The 19,683-nt window shown below is 40.5% G+C and overlaps 1 protein-coding gene across 3 annotated transcripts in view; it reads left to right on the forward strand.

The window, feature by feature from the left end:
• The first annotated feature begins 4,403 nt into the window (after positions 1-4,403).
• The window catches only part of Ptchd4 (patched domain containing 4), a 204,011-nt gene continuing 188,731 nt past the window's right edge, over positions 4,404-19,683 (forward strand). Inside the window, exons 1-2 of one of the 3 annotated variants that reach the window (XM_052745379.1) lie at positions 4,404-5,058; positions 5,426-6,011. In XM_052745379.1, the coding sequence (XP_052601339.1) occupies positions 5,054-5,058; positions 5,426-6,011 (591 nt within the window). In that variant the 5' untranslated portion in view covers positions 4,404-5,053. Of the gene's footprint in view, positions 5,059-5,403; positions 6,012-19,683 lie in introns of those variants that run through there. The other 2 variants (XM_052745378.1, XM_052745380.1) reach the window with 2 other exon arrangements.

The following is a 19,683-nucleotide window of genomic DNA, read 5'->3' on the forward strand; positions in this document are numbered from 1 at the left end:
AAGGGAGCCACATATTAGACTGAGTACACAGCAGAGAGCTGGGGCGGACAATGTCAGAGATCATAGGAAGATGGTGGGAGAATTTGTTGCCTGATCCTTGAATTTATTGACCCTTTTGAGACCCATTGCTATACTGCGTCCTAAAGCCTCCTACCAGAGATTAGGTTCTAGTCTGAGGAACGCAGCAAAAAGTGATGCTTGCCACTCTCTGCCCAAGCCACCACACCTTCCTCCATGCTTGTTTCCCTTTCATTTGCTTGGCTAAGAAATGACCTCAGGAATGACCTTGAATGTCACTAGTTGAAAGTTAGTGAACACAGAACCACACCCCTGTCTTCTCCCTTCTCTTGCCACCCAGGAATAGCCACAATAAATATTAACTTTGAGCACCATACAAATTTTTGTCTTACATCTGATAAGATTTGGAGGCTTGTTAGAGTTGCTACTGTTAACAAGGTCAGCTCATCAGACTTGCAGCATTGAGTGTCAGCCCTGAACAGGTGAGTTAATGCAATCCAGATTTACAAATTAGGGAAGTGAGGGTCTGAGAATCGAGCACCTCACTCGGAACATCCCAGAAGTGAATTGTGAAAACACTCTGTGTTCCCTGAGGCCCTTTCTAAAAAAGAACCACCGAATAAATTCCAATTTGGCTCTAATTCTTGAAAACTGATATTGACCAATACACTAAATAATGAAGGCTGTGTGAATTAAACATTATTGATTATTGTTTTACGTGTACATTCCTAAATACAGCTGCTTTTAGCTTTCTATTAAGCTTTATTTTAAGTCATGTTTGCAAGAATTATCATGTGACTCATACTCACTGATGTTTTGGTGAAGATTGGCATTCTATAGGTCGATCATTTCTAATTTCCCCCCATCTTAGCATATAATTTGTCTTTCTAATGAATCTCTGGTAGCATTTAATGCTAGGCTCTCAAAAGTATCAAAATTGGGGGAAACTAGGCTCTTCCGTCTTCATTTAAGCAAATAAGAATTGATACATTTTATCATAGAGGAAAAAGAAAAGCAATTTGAAAGTCACCTCAATAGTCAGGTTTTTCCCTGTGGAATTCCGGTTACAGGTTAGCAAGAGAGATGGACTGTGACAATCTGTGTAGTACTATAGTACAGCAAGAGGCACCAGTGGAAATGTTCTTGTTATTAGTTTAACATAGTAACGAAGGACATACGTGTGGAATATATATACATATATCCATCTCTGTCTACTGAAAAAGGCTAAAAAGAATGGCAATCAGCAAGCCAACGGACAAACATTTGTTTCTGATATAATTCTCAAAACAATACAATCAAAACAAAAATATTTAAGATTTCTAGAAAAGGTGGCTAATTCTAGAACCAGTCGTGGAAAGATACAAGGTGAGCCTGGAACATCTTGTAAGATTATAAAGTAATGATTTTTTTTTAATGAATGCTTTTTTAAAAGAGAAAAAGGGCATCCTATCACAATAGGGTATGTCAAAGAGACACAGGAGCCAAGCGGCTAACCGAAAGTATGGTCAAGGGCTAAATTTAAAATAATTTCAATAATCAAACAGTCTATAATTATAAAGCAAAGTGCAAAGAAATATATATAGGTTTATATGAAGGTAAGTAAAAGCTAAATAGAATAACACTGTGAAATAGACCAGTATCCTTCACAGACGAATTTCAAATGATTTGCAGTCCCAGCCAGTATCCTTCACAGACAAATTTCAAATGATTTGCAGTCCCAGCTTCAAGGAGGAAGGAGGAAAGGCTAGCTCTCCACACCTCTAGAGTAGCTGCACATAGCAATTTTCCCCTCAAAAATATAGTATGGAATATGGTTTATTTCACAATGAAGGGAACTGATAATCCAGGCAAGCAGTTGGGTTCACATTAAGAGTCACATTTACAGAACACATCCTTGATGGGATACAAAAGCAGCACTTTCTCTCTATGCTCTTCCTTCATCAAATCGTATCTGATCCTGAGAGAAATATCCCATAGTTCCCACTAGGGAAAAATTCTAAAGGACCCCATGAACCTCAAAAGTTTTGAGTAGATCAATCAAAAGCAAGGACTGTCTGAGACACTGTCCCAACTAAAGGACACCAAAGGAAACATGACCACTAAATATTATGTGAGTTTGTAGATGGGATCCTGGGACAGAAAAAGGACATGAGTTAGAAACTGAAGAAATAACTATATCAAATACACTGTACTAATATATTAATAATGGAAGAAATTGGATGATAGTTTGAAGTCATCTTCCTAAAACTTTCTAAAATACTTCAGTACTTTCTAAAATTTTCTACAATCTAAAATGTCTAAAATTAAGCCATTTTTATTTTATCACCATCAATCTCATCATCAAATTATAAATAGAAACATTTTAATGCCATCTTTCATTTGTGAATATATGCCTTTATCTTTCCAGGTGACTTCATACTGCATATAATTTTCACTTAACAGTGAATGAATGTATTTCCATGTATTATAATTCTACACGATGTCTATTTATAACAGTCATTCATTTTAGCAAGCCATTATACTTCACTTTTAGTCAATTATATATTATACTCTTTCCTCCAAATTATGATGGATCTATTAGACAAGGTAATGAAGAAAGAGCAAAGAAAAAGGTAGCACAGAATAACTGTGGCATACTTGTGTATTGTGAGAAGTGAGGTGGAGGTCTACTGTTGATAACAGTGGAAACATGATGCACTGAGAAAGAAAATACCCAGATATCAGTTCCAGCCTCAGCATTAACTCTGGGTGTAGCCTCGAAGTCCCCTAATCTCCCTACTGTCTAGGGTCCTTGTTTACAAAACAGAATATGCAACTTATTGAACAGAGTCCATTCCCAAATTTTACTGTTGTTATTTTAAGACAGTTTCTTAGAAAAATGCATGCAAAAAATCTGACCAAGTATATTTAATATAATAAAGAGACTGAAGAAAATGGTTGTAGATATTCTAATACTTGAGATTCACTTAGTGTCTGTGTATATGAGTGTTTTTCCTGAATATGGGCATGTGTACCACATGCATGCCTGGTGCCTGTGGAGCTCAGAAGAAGGCAATGGTTTCCCTGGAGCTGGAGTTACTGATGGTTGTGAGCCACCAGGTAAGTGCTGGGAACTGAACCCAGATCCTCTGCAACAATATATACTCTTAATTGATGCACCATCTCTCCAACCCCGATATAAATACTTTTCTTTTTTTTTCTGCGTAACCAAAAGTTTTGGATCATGTAGCACTGATGGAACACATTATAAATGGTGTAAAAATCTGATAGGGAGGGAAAAAAAGGCTTCCCTTTGAGGGAGAGAGAGGAGTATTGCAAAGACATTGGATTCAGTTGAACACAAGGAGTGGCAGTCTAACAGTAGAATGACCTTCCAAGACATCTGGAAAGGCCTTAGATGTGAAGAAGTTTGTAGCTTAGACTGCCTAGTGAGACATCAAGAATATTACAGAAACTATTTCCCAACACAGTCACCAGGATCGTTTCCAGTTTTATAAGGCTGGAATTTTTCTACAATCTCATTTACCCAGTCCTATAAATTCTGGTTCTTAAATATTATCTTTTCTCTTAGACTAGGCTGTTTTATTTGCTGCATTAGCTGAGGGATCACTTCTAATGGAGAAAAATAAATATATAAAGTATCTATTTAGAAGATGGGCCCATTAGCTTGTTTGTGTGCTGAGATGTACACCCCTGTAAGCATCTAATGGAAAAATGGGTCCCTGGTTGTTACCAAGGAAGTGAACAAAAAGCATCCCTTGAGACCCTGTCTTCTCTATGGAAGTCGTTCGGAACTGGAAAAATCAGTTCACAATCAAGTTGCACAACTTGTTCTCAGAATTTCTTCATCTTGTTTGCATGTTTGTTTGTTTTATTTCACCCCCGCTCCCCAAGCAGGAACTTATGAATACCCTAGCAGCTTTAAAATTTCACACACGTTTGAAACTGATCTGGTCTGCTGGTGAGGGTCCCTAGCCTTAGGAGTACCGAGGGCAGCATTGTGGGAGCTTGCTTTCTCTATGATGGAGACTTAGCGTTTTCTGCAAGATCTGCAGTATATATTGCCCCCTGCCCACCTAGCTCTCTTTCATCAGGCGAAACTGCCAGCTGCGTCTCTGAAAGTTTTACTTCTGAAATGGGGTTGACAGAAGAAAATTATCCTACACTGAAGGTCCTGAAGCGACTGTGATAAGGAAAGGGAGTTGGGGGTGGGGTGGGCAGAAGCCAGTACTAAAAACTTTAGGTCCTGAACCCTCAAGCTTACAGAACGTGAGTATAATACTTAGGAAGAAGACACACTCCCTGTGTCACACACACACACACACACACACACACACACACACACACACACACACACACACACACACTCTTCTATGGGTAAATGCCTCCTCCCCAACCTCCAGAGCGATGATGAAGAGATCCAGGGAGCCCCAAGCACTGGCATGGATGGGGTCTCTGGCAGGCCTCAGCTTAGAGCTTGTGGCAAGGCAGCCTGGAAAGTGTTGCAAGGAAAGCATTTGCTTTGTGGAATGTTGAAAATGCAGCATCATCCTCTCTGCTCCCTTTTCTTTGGCCAAAAGACAGAATTCCAGGGCACGGGGCTCTAAGAGGAGCTTGAAATCTGCCCTCTGGAGGAGGCGTGGAGCCCCTCCCTCCTAGGCTCTGATGGTCCCTGCTCCCGCGGGCCAGCAGCTCCATCACCCTTTCCTCTTCCATTCACTCCAGCCGGGAAGAGAAGGAAAACAAAACTCTAAAAATAACTGTCAGCATCTTAAAAAGAGAAAAGCTTCGCTGCCACCACCACCACCACCACCCCCCTCTTCTACTCCCGCCCTCCCTCCGCGCCACGGGGCACATGTCTGCTTCTTACAACACCGCGAGGCACATGGTCCCAGTGAGACACCGAACCCCATCGGGACAGAGAGGAAATCCACATCTGTGGGACGCTCCGCACAGAACCGCCACCTCCAGCGAGGGAGGCCGGGGGGACTGCAGCAGCGACATGAAGAAGGGCTAGAGCTAGGGGACGCGGCTCATGCGGTGAGAGGCAGCGCGCGCGCGCGCGCCGGCCAGGGCACGGGGAGGCCGGGGACACCGGGTGGGCCCTGCCACCCCCCGCAGCGCCCGCCGTCCGGGGGGGGCCCCCACGCGCGCTCCCGAGACTTGAGACTTGCGGGCCTTGCTGCAACTTGCTGCAGTGTTTGAAAGAGTAGTAAGAGCGCATGGAGGTGGGGCCGGGGGAAGACCGGGCGGAGCGGTGGTTGCGGGGTGTGCGCGGGGAGGGGGCGGGGAGGAGGCGGTGGCGGAGGTGGCAAGGGGGGGGGGCTGATCCCCGGGGGTGGGGGGAATGGGATGGGGGAGAGAGGGGTAGCCCCAGCGCTTACACATGTCACATGTGCTTTTTAAGACGGCCGGGAGCGCCTGCGAGCTGGATCTGGTGGAGGATGCTGCGGCAGGTGCTTCGCAGAGGGCTCCAGTCATTCTGCCACAGGCTGGGCTTGTGCGTGAGCCGGCACCCGGTCTTTTTCCTCACCGTGCCGGCAGTCCTGACCATCACCTTCGGCCTCAGCGCGCTCAATCGCTTCCAGACCGAGGGCGACCTGGAGCGCCTGGTTGCTCCCAGCCACAGCCTGGCCAAGATCGAGCGCAGCCTAGCCAGCAGCCTTTTCCCCCTGGACCAGTCCAAAAGCCAGCTCTATTCGGACTTACACACCCCTGGGAGGTATGGCAGGGTGATCCTCCTCTCCTCACCCGGGGACAATATTTTGCTCCAGGCTGAGGGGATCCTGCAGACCCACCGAGCCGTGCTGGAAATGAAGGTGAACCACAAGGGCTATAATTATACTTTTTCCCATCTATGTGTATTGAGAAATCAGGATAAGAAATGCGTGCTGGATGATATTATTTCAGTGCTAGAGGATCTCAGGCAGGCTGCCGTCTCCAATAAGACAACAGCCAGGGTGCAAGTAAGGTATCCCAACACTAAATTAAAGGTATGCTCCTCCTGCATGCTTCTGCCACTTAAAGAGGCGGCACTTCATTTCTTGCCCTAAACAAGCAAAGAAAATGCAGAGGTCTCATCCTTAAGGCTCAGAGGCTACGGCTTCTTTCATTTCTGGAGGGGTGGAGGGGAAATGATGGGCAACTGAGCAAAGAAAATGTGCAATGAACGGTACAACTAGATAAGAAATTCAAAGCCAAATCAAATACCAAAAAGAAAAAAAAAAGAAAAAAGAAAAGAAAAAGAAAAAAAAGTTTCTGAGACCCTGCAGTTACATCTTTGTTCAGGGTTAATAAATCAGTGGATGGAAGGGGGAGGGGGTGTCCTGAATAATTGGGGGATTTCTTTTCATAATGGGGCTCAATGTATTTCTTATTACTGATTACACATTCACCTGGTATCATATCCACCTTTTCGCATCTTCCGCCTGGCTTGAATTTTTTACAGGTGTGGTTGTGGAATTTTGCTGCCCTGTGGTTATGTCTGTGGGTTATGAATGTGGCAGGGATTCCAGGAATTGTGTGTGTGTGTGTGTGTGTGTGTGTGTGTGTGTGTGTGTGTGTATGAGCTTGCATAGCAAAAGAAGTAGGAATTTTCTATGAATCAGAACAGGTATGTGTGCTTAACTGATGCATTAGTTTCCTTAGTATGCCCTTCCTATCCCATAAAGTATCCCAGACCCAAAGAAGATTGATTACAGCTGCCAAATAACAAAAGTAAAGAAAAAAGTTCACAATCAGCAGAAAATACAAGGCATTTCAACATTAAATTGCTGTACTGTTTGGACTCTCAAGTCAAATTTTGACACTCAGTGAGATTCCTGAACTCATTCTCCACTGTCAGGACTGAGATGCTGCAGCCGATGAGGCATGCAGTCTGCAGGTGACTGAAGTCTCAGGGACAAGTGTGACTTCCAAAAGACTCACTGCACCATTTGTGTGCTTGACCCTATTCGTGCTCGGAAGCTACACCTCCAAGAACTCCCAAGACAGGTGTTCCTCAAAAAGAAAATGATGTATGTGGGTCTGTGTGTGTGTGTGCTCTTCTATGGAGATCATAGAATTGGGAAGACCAGTACAGGATATCGCAATGCCCAGTTATCTATTTAACAGTCACCAGTATAGAAAATGCAAATGACTTCCTCAGGACTTTTAAGAGAAAATGCGTATTTCCTGAGTTAAGCAACAATTTAGTATGGTTAGAAAACTAATGATAGCTTTGCCTTGCCTCCTTTGAGCATGGTACTTTGTTTGCAGGGATCCAGAGGCTGCCCGGGTCTCAGCTTTACCAAACTGAGCAGCCCCTCTGAGGTTTAAGGAAAGCAGAAAGATGAGTCATTAGCTTACATGAGGTGAAGGGCTTGTCTGCTTTGTGCTACTGAGGAAGCATGATGGAGATCTGTGGTTGGGCAGCATGCTTTTCATTTCCCCGCTCCTTCGCCATCACCATCATTGCTTGCTAAGGAAAGGATGTGGTGGAGAGGTGGTCTTTCTCACCTATAGTCCTAACCCAGTTCTCTTTGGTGTCAACCGTGTAAAGAAAGATTTGAGCTGTATCATAGTCACACTTCAGTGTGTTTTCCCTATTGAGTCAAGTTTGCAGGTCATTAATATGTATAATTAGTTGGGTCTCAATCACCTTTATTCAGCAGAACTATCCAAGTGGAAGGACATCATCCAATCAGCAGCTGTATACATTTTGATGGTGTGGCGATATCATCTTGACATTTACAATACCGATCTATGTGGAATTCTTTTTATTCATCCAGTAGTTATTAGTTGTGCCTGTATGATTTTCTGCGCAGTCTTCTAGGCACATGAGATTGAATTATGGCAATATAACTGCTGTTATTTCCAGTGAGTTTCAAGGTAGTAGATGTCAGCATTTTCATTCACCAAGGCAAGAGTAACTTGCCAGCACAGGCTCTGCAATTGTTGTGTGCACTCTTGAGCCAACACCATGCTGGCCTATGGTACATCTTCCATATACACTTTCTGACTGATTGACTGATTGGATGGTTGATGGATGTATAGGCAGAACTCTATGAGTAACCATAAAGAAAAGGTGTAACTCACTGCAAGTGTATTGAGTAATAGAATTAGTCTGTTACCCACAGAAGGGACAGGACTATCACATATGGGCCAATGTTCTTATTTAGCTTTATTCGATCATTCATCTTTTCTCAAGTGTGCTGATTTGAGTCTGTGTTTATGGCTTCAATGGGGAGGGTGTCTTTAAGCTATCTTGGGGTAAATGAGCCTTTTGAGGTATTCCAAGAACAACAAACCCTCTCAAGACTAGACGTAATCACAGGTGCTCATGCAGTATAAAACACAATTCTGTAAGTACCACAAAAACCTAGAACAGGAGCAGAACTCTCTGGCCGAGAGTAAAATGAGATGGCTTGTTTTGATTGTGTGTTGTTTTTAAATGATTTGAATTCATGTGTGGCCATGTGTCCCGAGGTGTATCTCCATGATGTTGGTACTCAAAAGTTTGATCACTACTGTTTTTAAAGAAGACAGGGGAAATTTCACACGTACATTTTAGTTTTTTAATTCATTTTGTTCAGCTCTATCTTACCAGTATTCCCACCTCTATCCAGTATTAAAAACTTCTATGCTGGGAAAATCCAGCAGTAGGAAGGAATCACAAGTTTGGGGAAATGGCAAGATAAATAGTAGCAGCTGGACAGTGTGAAAAGGAACTGTCAATCACTTGGCTTCAAAGGGGCAGTAGGTGAGGGCTGGACATGGAATGATGATAGGTAAGCATTGATTGACAGGGAGAAGTCATCAAAAACCTGAGTTGTGATGATCAAAGTACTAAAACAGCTAGCCTGTTCTGAACTCAGAAAGATTTAGATCTGGTGAACATAATAATCCTGAAAATGTGATTCAGACAAGCGGGGTCACATAAATTGGCCAAAATGGAAAAATCCACCTGGGAGATTAAATATACCCAATTTGAAAAAAGCAGCACTTGGCCTACAGAACCACAGAGGCAGTCAGATTGATACAGGCTTTGAAAATACAGAAAAAGCTGTAAGATCAGAATCACATGTATAATATGAATTCTGTAATCTTTACTTGGTACTGATCTCTATGGGGTAGCCTCAACTGAGCCCATGGGCCATGTCTCACTTCCTTTGTGCACTCCTTTTCTCTTACCCAGCCTTGACTACATCTCTAAAGACAATATTTACAGTGAATACTTATTGACTAGTTTAGTAATCAATTGTTCATTCAGTGTCACAAAATTATTATCAGCCTTTGTGACATGCTTCCATTTTAAAGATATTATTTATGTTTTACAGATGTTTCTAAAGTGTTTTTTAACCTCATAATTGAAAAACTCTTAATACATATGTATATACGTGCATACACAACAGTTAAATATATACGTTAGGTAAAGTCGTACAATGTGGCTACGTACACATACAACTGTTAAATAGACACATGAGGTACAGTAATTCTATGGGGCCAGACTGAGTTTTTAAGTAAAATTCCTGCAAATTGTTAAACAATTCTGTATTTATGAGCTGTGCTAGATTGTAATAAATGTTTTCATTATCATGCAGGCAGCTTGGGTGGTTACAGATCATGTGTCCCTGCTTCTTAGACAAGTCATTGTAATCTCACCTTTCTCCCCGTAGAAGTGGCAATTCTCATGTTGCCCCAATTCCGTACAGTTAAAGCAAATGTAGTGCAGATAAAGGGGTCCTAGATCTCAGCAACTTCGCTACTACTAGAAAGGAGTAACTCAGATTGGATTTCTCTGCAGCCTATCTATCTCTCCCTTTAAATTACACCAACTTCCATATATCTGGACACATTTCACAATCAGTATGTACATCAGAATAGCACCTTTATAAATAGGAGCAAAGATACACATTTCTGACCATCAATAGAGGACAGTGCTTCTTAAGTACATTCTTAAGTACATTACCCATTTTTAGAAGGTGTTGCAGTTAATTATATAGTTCTGATCTCAGTGGAAGGGGAACTAGAGCCAAATTGAACAACTATGGTCAGCAGTTTTTACTTCTACTCCTAATTCAGTCTAAAATCTCTCTCTCTCTCTCTCTCTCTCTCTCTATATATATATATATATATATATATATATATATATACATATACATATATACATATATATAAATTTTCAGATATTGTGATTTAAACTTACCTTTTCGATTCTGCTTTTCAATAAAGGGAGAAAAGTTGCTACCATATTAAATATTTTCTTTGTATCCTAAAGGTTTCCAGATGTTATGTGTCATTTAGCTTATATAAATTTATAAATCGCATTCTCATTTTATAGGGAAAAAAAACAGGGAGTTTCAATTATTTCCTTGTGATCCTCAAGTTAGTGCATATATTCAGGCTCAGACTTAAGTCCAGAGCTGTGTAGCTCAAAAGCCTAATTACAACACGCTATTGGTCTTACCATTTTCTGAAATGTTCTCACAAAGAAAGAGAGAGAAAGAGAGAGAGAGAGAGAGAGAGAAAGGTGGAGCGAACCATTTCCACATCACCCCCTTGCTTCCTGGGAGTGACTAGCTCCTAAAAAGATGGCAGGATGGCACTCCAGTCAGGGCAAACACCAGCTCTCTACCTAACATGACAGATGCTACAAATTGAGCAAACTACTCATTGGCGCATGACTTCACCTTTGATATCGTGTCCCCTCAGCTAAGAACCAACGGGAGTTTGCCTCTAGGATCAGCTAAAGGTGAGAAAGCTGGAGGTGACCCAAGGTTTTGAGCCAGGGGCTTATGTGTCAAGGAAGCTTGTGCTTTTCTGGCTTGCTCTAGCACCAAGGGGTGGGGAGGGGCAAGAACTGATGAGATACCAAGAGCTAATTCAAAGTGGAGAAATGTTCAGGAGACCTCGTTTCCAGTGCTAATTCTTTGAAGACAGGTTAGTGACTGACTGATCTCACCATCAATTTAGGTGTCAGGTTTTTTGTTTTTTGTTTTTTGTTTTTTATTGAAGGACATTGACAGAGCCAGGCCAAGAAACTGCAGGAATTCTTGTCACCCAGCAAAGTTCTCTCATGAGTGTTAGGCGACATTCCTACATGTAGTATGTGTTATCATGATGGATTCTCAGTAGATTTGAATGATGCTATTGAAAAACACTGATCATGGATTCCTAACTAAATTACTGTACATGAATCCTAGCATCCATACCAGGAATTTATTGATTCCTTAATCTGTGAGTACACAAATTGTGATCAAACATTCTCAGTATTGGGGCCTACCTCCTGCTCACTGGCTGCAGCAAAGACTTACTTTAAATCAAATTAAACTATTATGTTTGTATATACTTATGCACATTGCTGTTTTTAATACACTGTGCTTTTTTAAAATATTTTTAATTAGCATGCAAAGTATTAGATTTCATTATTGAACTTCTAGAAAAGTTTGTTTATGTTGATTCTTTTTTTGCCTTTGCTCCCCTGTACCCCATTTACCTTCTTGCGTTCTTACACCTCCAGTAGATTCCTCTCTGTTCTGTCACATGTGTCTATTGCTACCCCTTCTGTATTCCTTCCCCCTCCCTCACAGTCTCCTATCTAGTTTTATAGTATATAACATACTCACATCCTCTTTAAAAATCTATATGTGAGAGAGGTTGCAATTCTTGTCTTTCTGAGTCTGGACCAGCTTGCTTAATACAATATTTTAAAGGAAGCTCTTAATAAATGAATGAATATATAAAAAGGGAAGGGAGGGAGGGTTAATTTTCTACACTCTTCTTCTCATTTCACTACTCTTAGCTGGTCTGAGGAGTTCCTTGAGGCTTCAGGACACCAGTGGCTAGGAACAGAAGTGGGAAGGAAGTCAGTGATGTGATAGACATGCATGATGGGCCTAACGCCTCCCGGCACCCCTTAGAAGACAAACCTTTGCCTCTTCTGCTACTTTAAGGCATAACTCACTGTAATGAGTTTTCTCTCATCGTTTCAACTTCAAAATTTTTAGTACAGCAACTCTTTACAATACATTTGGGCAACATTTGGAATTTTTTCACCCACTGGCTATTGCAACATGATTGGGCCACATTGCTTTTAATTCAGTTTTAGAACTGATCAGTATATATTCAGACCTATTTCAGTGATGTTCAGACATTCATGGGTTGTGCTCAACATAAAAATTTTTGAAGATGACACCTGAAAATTGCAAACTTCTAGATTATCCCCCCCAAAATCATGAATTACACTTCAGTTTCTTCTCTATACACACTTCAGAGTTTGAGATGTCCCTGTGTTAGACCTAAGGTGGGCCTCAATATTTTTAATCCATGACTTGAATTTAGACTATCATGTATTTGCTGCAAATTGGAAATGTTAACAGAAAAATAGCTTAGTGTAGGGAAACATCAAGGAAGTGTGTGGCAGATTATTGGGTAACCATTCTACATTGAAAAGCCCTCGACTTCATCCTGTAGAGTTGGGCCAGTCACTTGGTGACACTTAAAGCTGATTACAGTCATTCAGCAAACCCTGAAAATAGTAAAATTAGATCCAGCTCTTTTAGAAAGTAGCATTTCTCAAGCTCTTTTGCAGGTACTGAATGGCCATCTCCATGCTGAGCTCTTCTCTCCCAGGTACATTAAGCGCATCAGAGACCGTGACACACGGGAAGCACACATGGGAGCGAGACTATCTGAGGGAGGTGAAACTAAAATCACAAGGGACTGTAGCGTGCCTTTTAACGTGGTATGGTAATCTGTGAGTTTTCAGAGTTCCTCACTGAAATCAAGACTCATTCTTTGTCGTGCTGAGCAATCCAGGCCTCTGAAAGGTACCTAATGAGCTACATTCAAAAAAAAAAAAAAAAAGTCTGTGTTTATGTAAAGTATTTGGAATGGAACAGCCGGTGTTCCCTCTCAGGAGCTACCCTGCAAAGTGATAGTACCTACCTATGATCATCTAACTCACCCCTGTTGTCACAAAAACTGCAGACAGAGTGAGGTCTATGAGCTCAGAAGCTGGAGAGTTAACCAACCACTGGTGGAAAACGTTAGATTGTAACTCTACCACATACCTATGTAGGCTTTTTATATTCATTATTCCCTAAGCAACATTCATTAACTATTTTATATGGCACTTGCAGTGTCTCAGCTATTGTAAGTATTCTAGAGATTATTTAAAGCATGTAAGTAAAAAGGAAGAATAACATGATATGCAGAAAGATGCATATATGTTCTGTAAATACAGAGTGTCATTTCATATAAAAAAATGAGCATCATGGATTTTGATACTGGCCCAGGGATCCTGGATTTACCTCCCATAGATCCTTAGGAAAGACTCTAGGCTCTGGGTCCTGGAAAGCCAAAAATGTGTTTCAAGCATTCTCACCGTTTCAGAAAGCCCTTGATGTAGATTTGGGTGTTTGCAGCAGATGCAGGTCTCACTGAGTGTTTAGAATTTAGCATCAAAGTTTATACCACTCTTTGAGTGGCAGGATCTTTTAATAACTTAACAACTAAGATTGCTCAATTCTAGCTGTCAGTATTGACCATACTGATGTGGGGAGACACATATTACATCGTGTGGATAAAATTCAAAGGCGTTCGAAAACACGTTCACTCAGGTAAATATTGTGTCTGCTCAGTGTCAGGCGCTGTATTGCCCACTGTGAGTTCAGCTGGAAGTAAATCAGATGTGGTGCTAGCTGCCTGAGAAAGACAAAAATTACACATATAATTCATAATTACAGATTACCATGGGTGAAAAATACATGACATTGTAAGAGTAGGTATCAAGTCTTGTGGTGTTAAAAACTACTTTCTGAAGAAATGGCTGTGAGCTGAACTGTGAAGAGTGAGAAGGCATTTATATGAGAAAGGTAACTTAGATGCTTGTAGAGACAAACATTTGATTAGGAGATCGGGGTACTTTGGGAACACTGAACAAAAGCCACCATGGGTGGAAATTATAGAGTAATAGCCATGAAGGTGTTAGGGACATATTGATAATTTCTTAAGATCAAGGTTTGTGGACCCAGAATATCGAGGTATATGTCTATCTTCTCTCTACTTTTATTAACTTTATGACTTGGAGTCCATTTTAAGTTTATTTATAAATCAGTTTCCTCATAATAACCTAAACCTTTTGGTATTGAGTAAATAAAATGAGTTGGTATACCTTCATGAGTGCATCATAAAGTAGAGTTATCACTTCGGGATATCATTAAAGATGCGTCGTCTGCTTCAGAAATCCAGCATGAGTTAAGATTGCATGTTTAGCAAGCTCACAAAAGATGTTAAATGTTTCTCTTCTAAGAAGCACACTGTGAGAAGAAAGGGCATAGGGTACTTTCTGAGGACATTGCTAGGTCCAGTGTAAACTCATAACAAGCATCACATTACCCTGAAGACCTATAGAATTTGCTAAGTAACTTTCTCGAGAAGTAATTATCAAAAGAAACAACCATCTTGATTTCATGTCTAGAAGTTTACAGAATCTCTCCCTAACTCCCTACAAAGTGAAGTGTGATGGAGCTTGTGTGCCTTTCACACAGCCGATCTGGAGCTGCCTACAAGCTCGTCATCCCAAACGTGACCTTTGAATGAGAATAAGAAAGATAACAAAGGATACTGTCATACCTTGGACTGTGTGTGCACTTAGATCTGAAAGTACCTTGGGGTTTTTATTTTTATGATTGCCTCAACAGAGTTAGCCTTAACCACTCTGTCTATTCCTGTCGGCAATATTATGACTCTTAGCACCATAATGGCTCGCTTTCCATTCTTTTTCATATAGATGACTTTTGTTCAGCAAACAAGTCATTTTCATTCTCTTTTCTTTCAGTGTTCTCATCCATCCAAAGAGCTGCTGTATTCATTCATACATGTGACTCTTAACATGGCATTCTCCATTCTGTCATGCCCCCAAACTTGGGGACCCAGTCTTGTATGATTAACACTTCAGTCTGCCTCCTCACACCTGTTTATTTATATACACAGCAATAAATGATTATCTTATTTCAAAGCACATGCCTATGAGCCAACAACGTTAACATCACTCGGGAATTTGCTGTAAATCCAGATTTGCAGACATCATGCTGATTTTGATGAAACTCTGGAGCTAGAGTTCAGCCAGTCCTAAAAGTGTCAGAACCACGGAACTGGAAATTGAAGGACTGGCTGAGTGTAGGGGACATTGAAAGGGCTTTTAAAATACTCTGTATGGCTTCATCTTTTGAGACAATGAGCTATTCATCTAGGAGTAGCCAGGGCATTGTGATCTTAAAAATCTCCTCTAGTGTTTATAATAGATCACCAAGGTTGGGGACTGATGTCTCCTTCTCAGGCTTCTTTTCCTCTTTGTAATCATGACTTCCACCTTTGGCCTTCATTCCCTTTTGCCTACTGTACTTCTGTCTCTGATTTTGCATTCGTAACTTCTCAGACAAACTAGCCTGTGTGACACGGTTATATGCCTCTTCCAAATGTATTTTCCTTTAAGGAACACAAACAAGAGCTTCATGTTATAAAACAAACTACCATCTCCTGGCCATGACTACTGAGAACTCTGTGAGACCTCCAACCTCGCTTGTGGTATCAGACCATATTGTATCATATGCAGCAAGAAAGCTAAGCCAGCAAGTGTTTCTGTTTTCTTACTTCACCCAAATGATTTCTTTGGCTTGGACTATCTTTCACAGTGTCAAAATTACATGTCTCTGAAATGCTAAGCCTCCAAGCCATTTTTTTCCTTATGGAACGTTGCTAAGATATTTAGATACATAAAGCACTCTTATGTACTTTAGGGAATTCTCATCTCTGTCTAATTTGCATTATGGGTTTAAAGTGAGTCTGTATGTGCCTAGTGAACTTATAGGGTTAGGAGACCTCTTTATATAAATTAATTTGCCTGGAAGGATCTAGCCAACAAAATGGAAGTTGCTAAAGTAAGCCCTCGGGGAAGGTTATAATAAAATGGGGAAATGCTCATTCAGGTCAAGCTAACATCCTGCAGCTATGGCTTAGCTCGGAAGAGAGATACCTGCTGAAATACATTGAGAATGATCTTCATGAATGACTACAAAATACACAAAGAACAAGGGACATGGTTTTAGTTTTGAGAAAGGAAGGAGTGGCAGAGAAAGAAAGATACTTTGCCATCCGTCTATGTGGCCTCAGTTCAGGAGAGGCTGTAGAGAGAATTACATGTATCTAACACTAGAGAGAGCTGCCAAATTTAACAAATAAAAATATAAGACAACTGATCAAATTTTATTCAAAAAGATAGTAGGCATACATGGTAAGCACTACATCATCTGAATTCATAGAAACATGTTTGAAGATTTGGCACCGGGCTGCCAGGACCAACTCATTCTTCCTCATGAAAGTTTTGGAGGCCCTGCTGTGAAAATAGGAACAGGCCCTGCTTTGTTTTATCTCTTACATTGCAAGGGAGTAGAACAGTCTGGAGCTTCCCATTGGCTCTGATGGAAGAGCTGAGTCTAAGTCAGGGAAGAAATTTTCCCAGCCCCAATTCTAATGCTTGGTGATCACCAACTATCTAGGGAACTAGAAAGGAAGGCAAGGAAAGTCTAGCTGCAAACAAATAAAATTTATTCTAAACATTTCCAGAAATGGACATATAAAGTTCTGAAAAGACCAGAGTCTTATTCAGATGGGGACATGAGCAAATGAAATTTAAGTCACTCATAATATGACCTCACTTACATATTCTGGCCTCAGAAAACCATTACATTTATTGTTCTACTAATTCTGATAGACTACTGAGTGAAGATTCCACTTAGCCTAAAAACCTTTTATTGTATATTTTAACTATGATAAAATGAAAATGATTTTAAAGGAAAGTTGATTAATGGAAAAAGAATATGATGGGTGTGTATACATACAATTTGTAGTCTGGAAATACTACCACCTTACATTTCTAGAATAGCTTGGTACCCATTCTATGAATGAAACCTTTTACTAAAAACAAAGATGATACATGCTCTGAACATCTTCCCAACAGTAGTAATAAGTACATATATCATTTAAAATGTATCATTTAAAATGTATCTTCCTTTCCTTGGGACTATAAATATCTTGCTCCTATTTATAGCTTCTCCATACTATTGAAAGAAATTCTTACATATATAAGAAATATTTCATACAATGAAGTGAACGTGTTTTTAAAAGGAAGATTCTCATTAGCACTGACAGTCTTTATCCTTCTTTTCCCACACGATCCTAACCTCCCATGTGCAGTTAGCTTCTCTCATGGTACCCATTCCACATGGCAAAAGCCCAGCTTGTCACTTCTCCCTTCCCATGACTCACCTTCCCACACAGCTAGACGTATAGAATGATCTTCACAGCACAAAGACATGGGTAGATGAGGTATAGACTGCATCACAGGCCACAAGAACAGGGACACTAGGGCAGAGGAGGTGCCCCTGAGGACAGACACCTTGCTAGAGCTCCCTGGGGGCCTGAGAGAAGCTCGGGGTTTGAACTAGTTTAATGACCCCCTTTCATAGATAGTACACCCTCTCTCAGGGAATAGCACATAAAGCCGATATTAGCAACTTGACACTTGTTTTCAATTCATTCTTTTCAGCTATTTTTGTTTTATCTTAGGGATTATTTCTAAGGAAGTGGACTTCTTCTGGGCTGTGAAACTAGACGCATTCATTTAAAAAAAAATGTCTTGTCAGAGTATCTTTTCCTAAACGATGTTTAAGTTTTATACTTTTATTCATTGTTTGTCTTGTAAGGAGATGTTATCTTACTCACCCTCTGGTAGAATATTTTAGTAATTAATAGCTGCAATGTTAAGTGCTATTTGCTTCCTAACTTTCCCTGTGCTCAGGACACTGATGCTTTATTGATGGCATTAAAGTGGTTGGAATTCTTTAGCAATCTGACAGTGTGCCCTACAGTAGCCACTGCTTAATAAAGGTAAATTCTTTGTCTTTGGAGATTAAAATAGTAACAACTAACCATAAGTATTATAATAACAATTAATAATTAAGGACCGAATCTGTCTCCTAATTTTTTGTTTGCTTGTTTATTTGAGTTGGGGTCTTATAGTCCAGTCATAAAGGAATGGAGGATGACCTTGAACTTCTGATCCTCCTGCCTCCATGTGCATAGAGTAATCATAGGCATGCACCACCATACCCAAACTCCCAGACTAGTTTTTAAAATAAGAATTGAACAAAATTTGTGTTCAATTCCATTTTTTGAGTTTGAATGCATTACTTAAATTCTTTATCCTTCCTCTTTTTTTCTTTATTAAGAAATCTTTTATTCATTCTACATACCAACCACAGATTCCCCCCTCTTCCCTCCTCCCTCCCTCCCCCAGCCTTTTCCCCAACCCACCCCTTCTACCTTCCTTCAAAAAGGTAATGCCTCCCATGGGGAGTCAGCAAGGCCTGGTACATTCAGTTGAGGCAGGTCCAAGACCCTCCCCACTGCATCAAGGCTGTGCAAGGTGTCCAACCATAGGTAATGGCTCCAAAAAGCCAGCTCATGCACCAGGGATAGATTCTGATCCTACTGCCAGGTACCTTTTAAACAGATCAAACTACACAACTGTCCTTCCTCTTTTTGTGTAAAATAATTAATTCTTTATTAATATTCATGCTATGTCTAATTTCCAGCACCTGGTAGTTTCTTCATCAGCTTTAACATTTTTATTAACATAAACTTGTAATGACAATATCAGAGGAATCAAATGAAAAGTGATTTACGATTCCCACTCACCAAGTCAATTTTTAAAAATCCAGTTCTAACAATAAAATATATAGTTGTTATCATAGGGTGTATACCTGTTTGATCCTTTTTATTTCCATAGTTTTGTAAACATTTTCATAATACCATTTTTTATCAATTTCACAAAAGTTCAGTTGGTAGTGCTACTACTCACTATAGAACACTTCTAGGATTTTTTTAATCTTTAATAAGCATAAGGAAGAAAGCAAAATCTTCTGGCTCATTAATAGGAGATTTAGGTAGAGACCTTTTTTATATGACTTAGAATGCTACTTCTGTAAGTATAACTATTTGTGCACGTGAAATATAAATATAGGTCAACAGACTCCTGGGTAGCAGTATCCCAGGAGAGACCTTGAATAGACATTAGGAGGACCTAAGTTATTTATAAGCCAGCTTGAAATGCTATACATTTTTAAGAACCACAACCAAGATTAAGCTTCTAAGAGTACCTTGTGGCTTAGCAAACTGAGAACTAGTTTTCACTACCTTTCAGTTGGTGAAACTTAATGATTTTCCAGAGAAATACCTCAGAATCTTTCTAGTTCCCTGATACCCTGGCTTCTCCTCAGATCCATTAAGTCGGAATCTAGGGATAAGGAGCTGAGCTCTGGTGTTTTCATACACTTAAGTGATTCCAGTGGACAATCGGATTGGGAAAATTAGACCTAAAAATGACTGAGTTTGCCCAGCTCTTTAGCAGATAAAATGAGGGAATCAGACGCATTAGTGAGGGCCCATGATGCTCCTGCAGAAACTAAGCTTTATGTTAATCTTGGGGTTTCAAAAAGGGGAAGGAATGCCCTGAACTTAGTGGTACCACTTTCTTCCTAGGGAAGCTACCTGCACTGCATCTGGGTGGCTAATGAAAGTGACCCTATCCTCTTCTGTGTTCACCTAATCTGAAATTGACCG

Source organism: Peromyscus californicus, unplaced genomic scaffold (assembly GCF_007827085.1).
Source record: "Peromyscus californicus insignis strain IS unplaced genomic scaffold, ASM782708v3 Scaffold_19__1_contigs__length_69161282, whole genome shotgun sequence".
Lineage (NCBI taxonomy): Eukaryota > Metazoa > Chordata > Mammalia > Rodentia > Cricetidae > Peromyscus > Peromyscus californicus.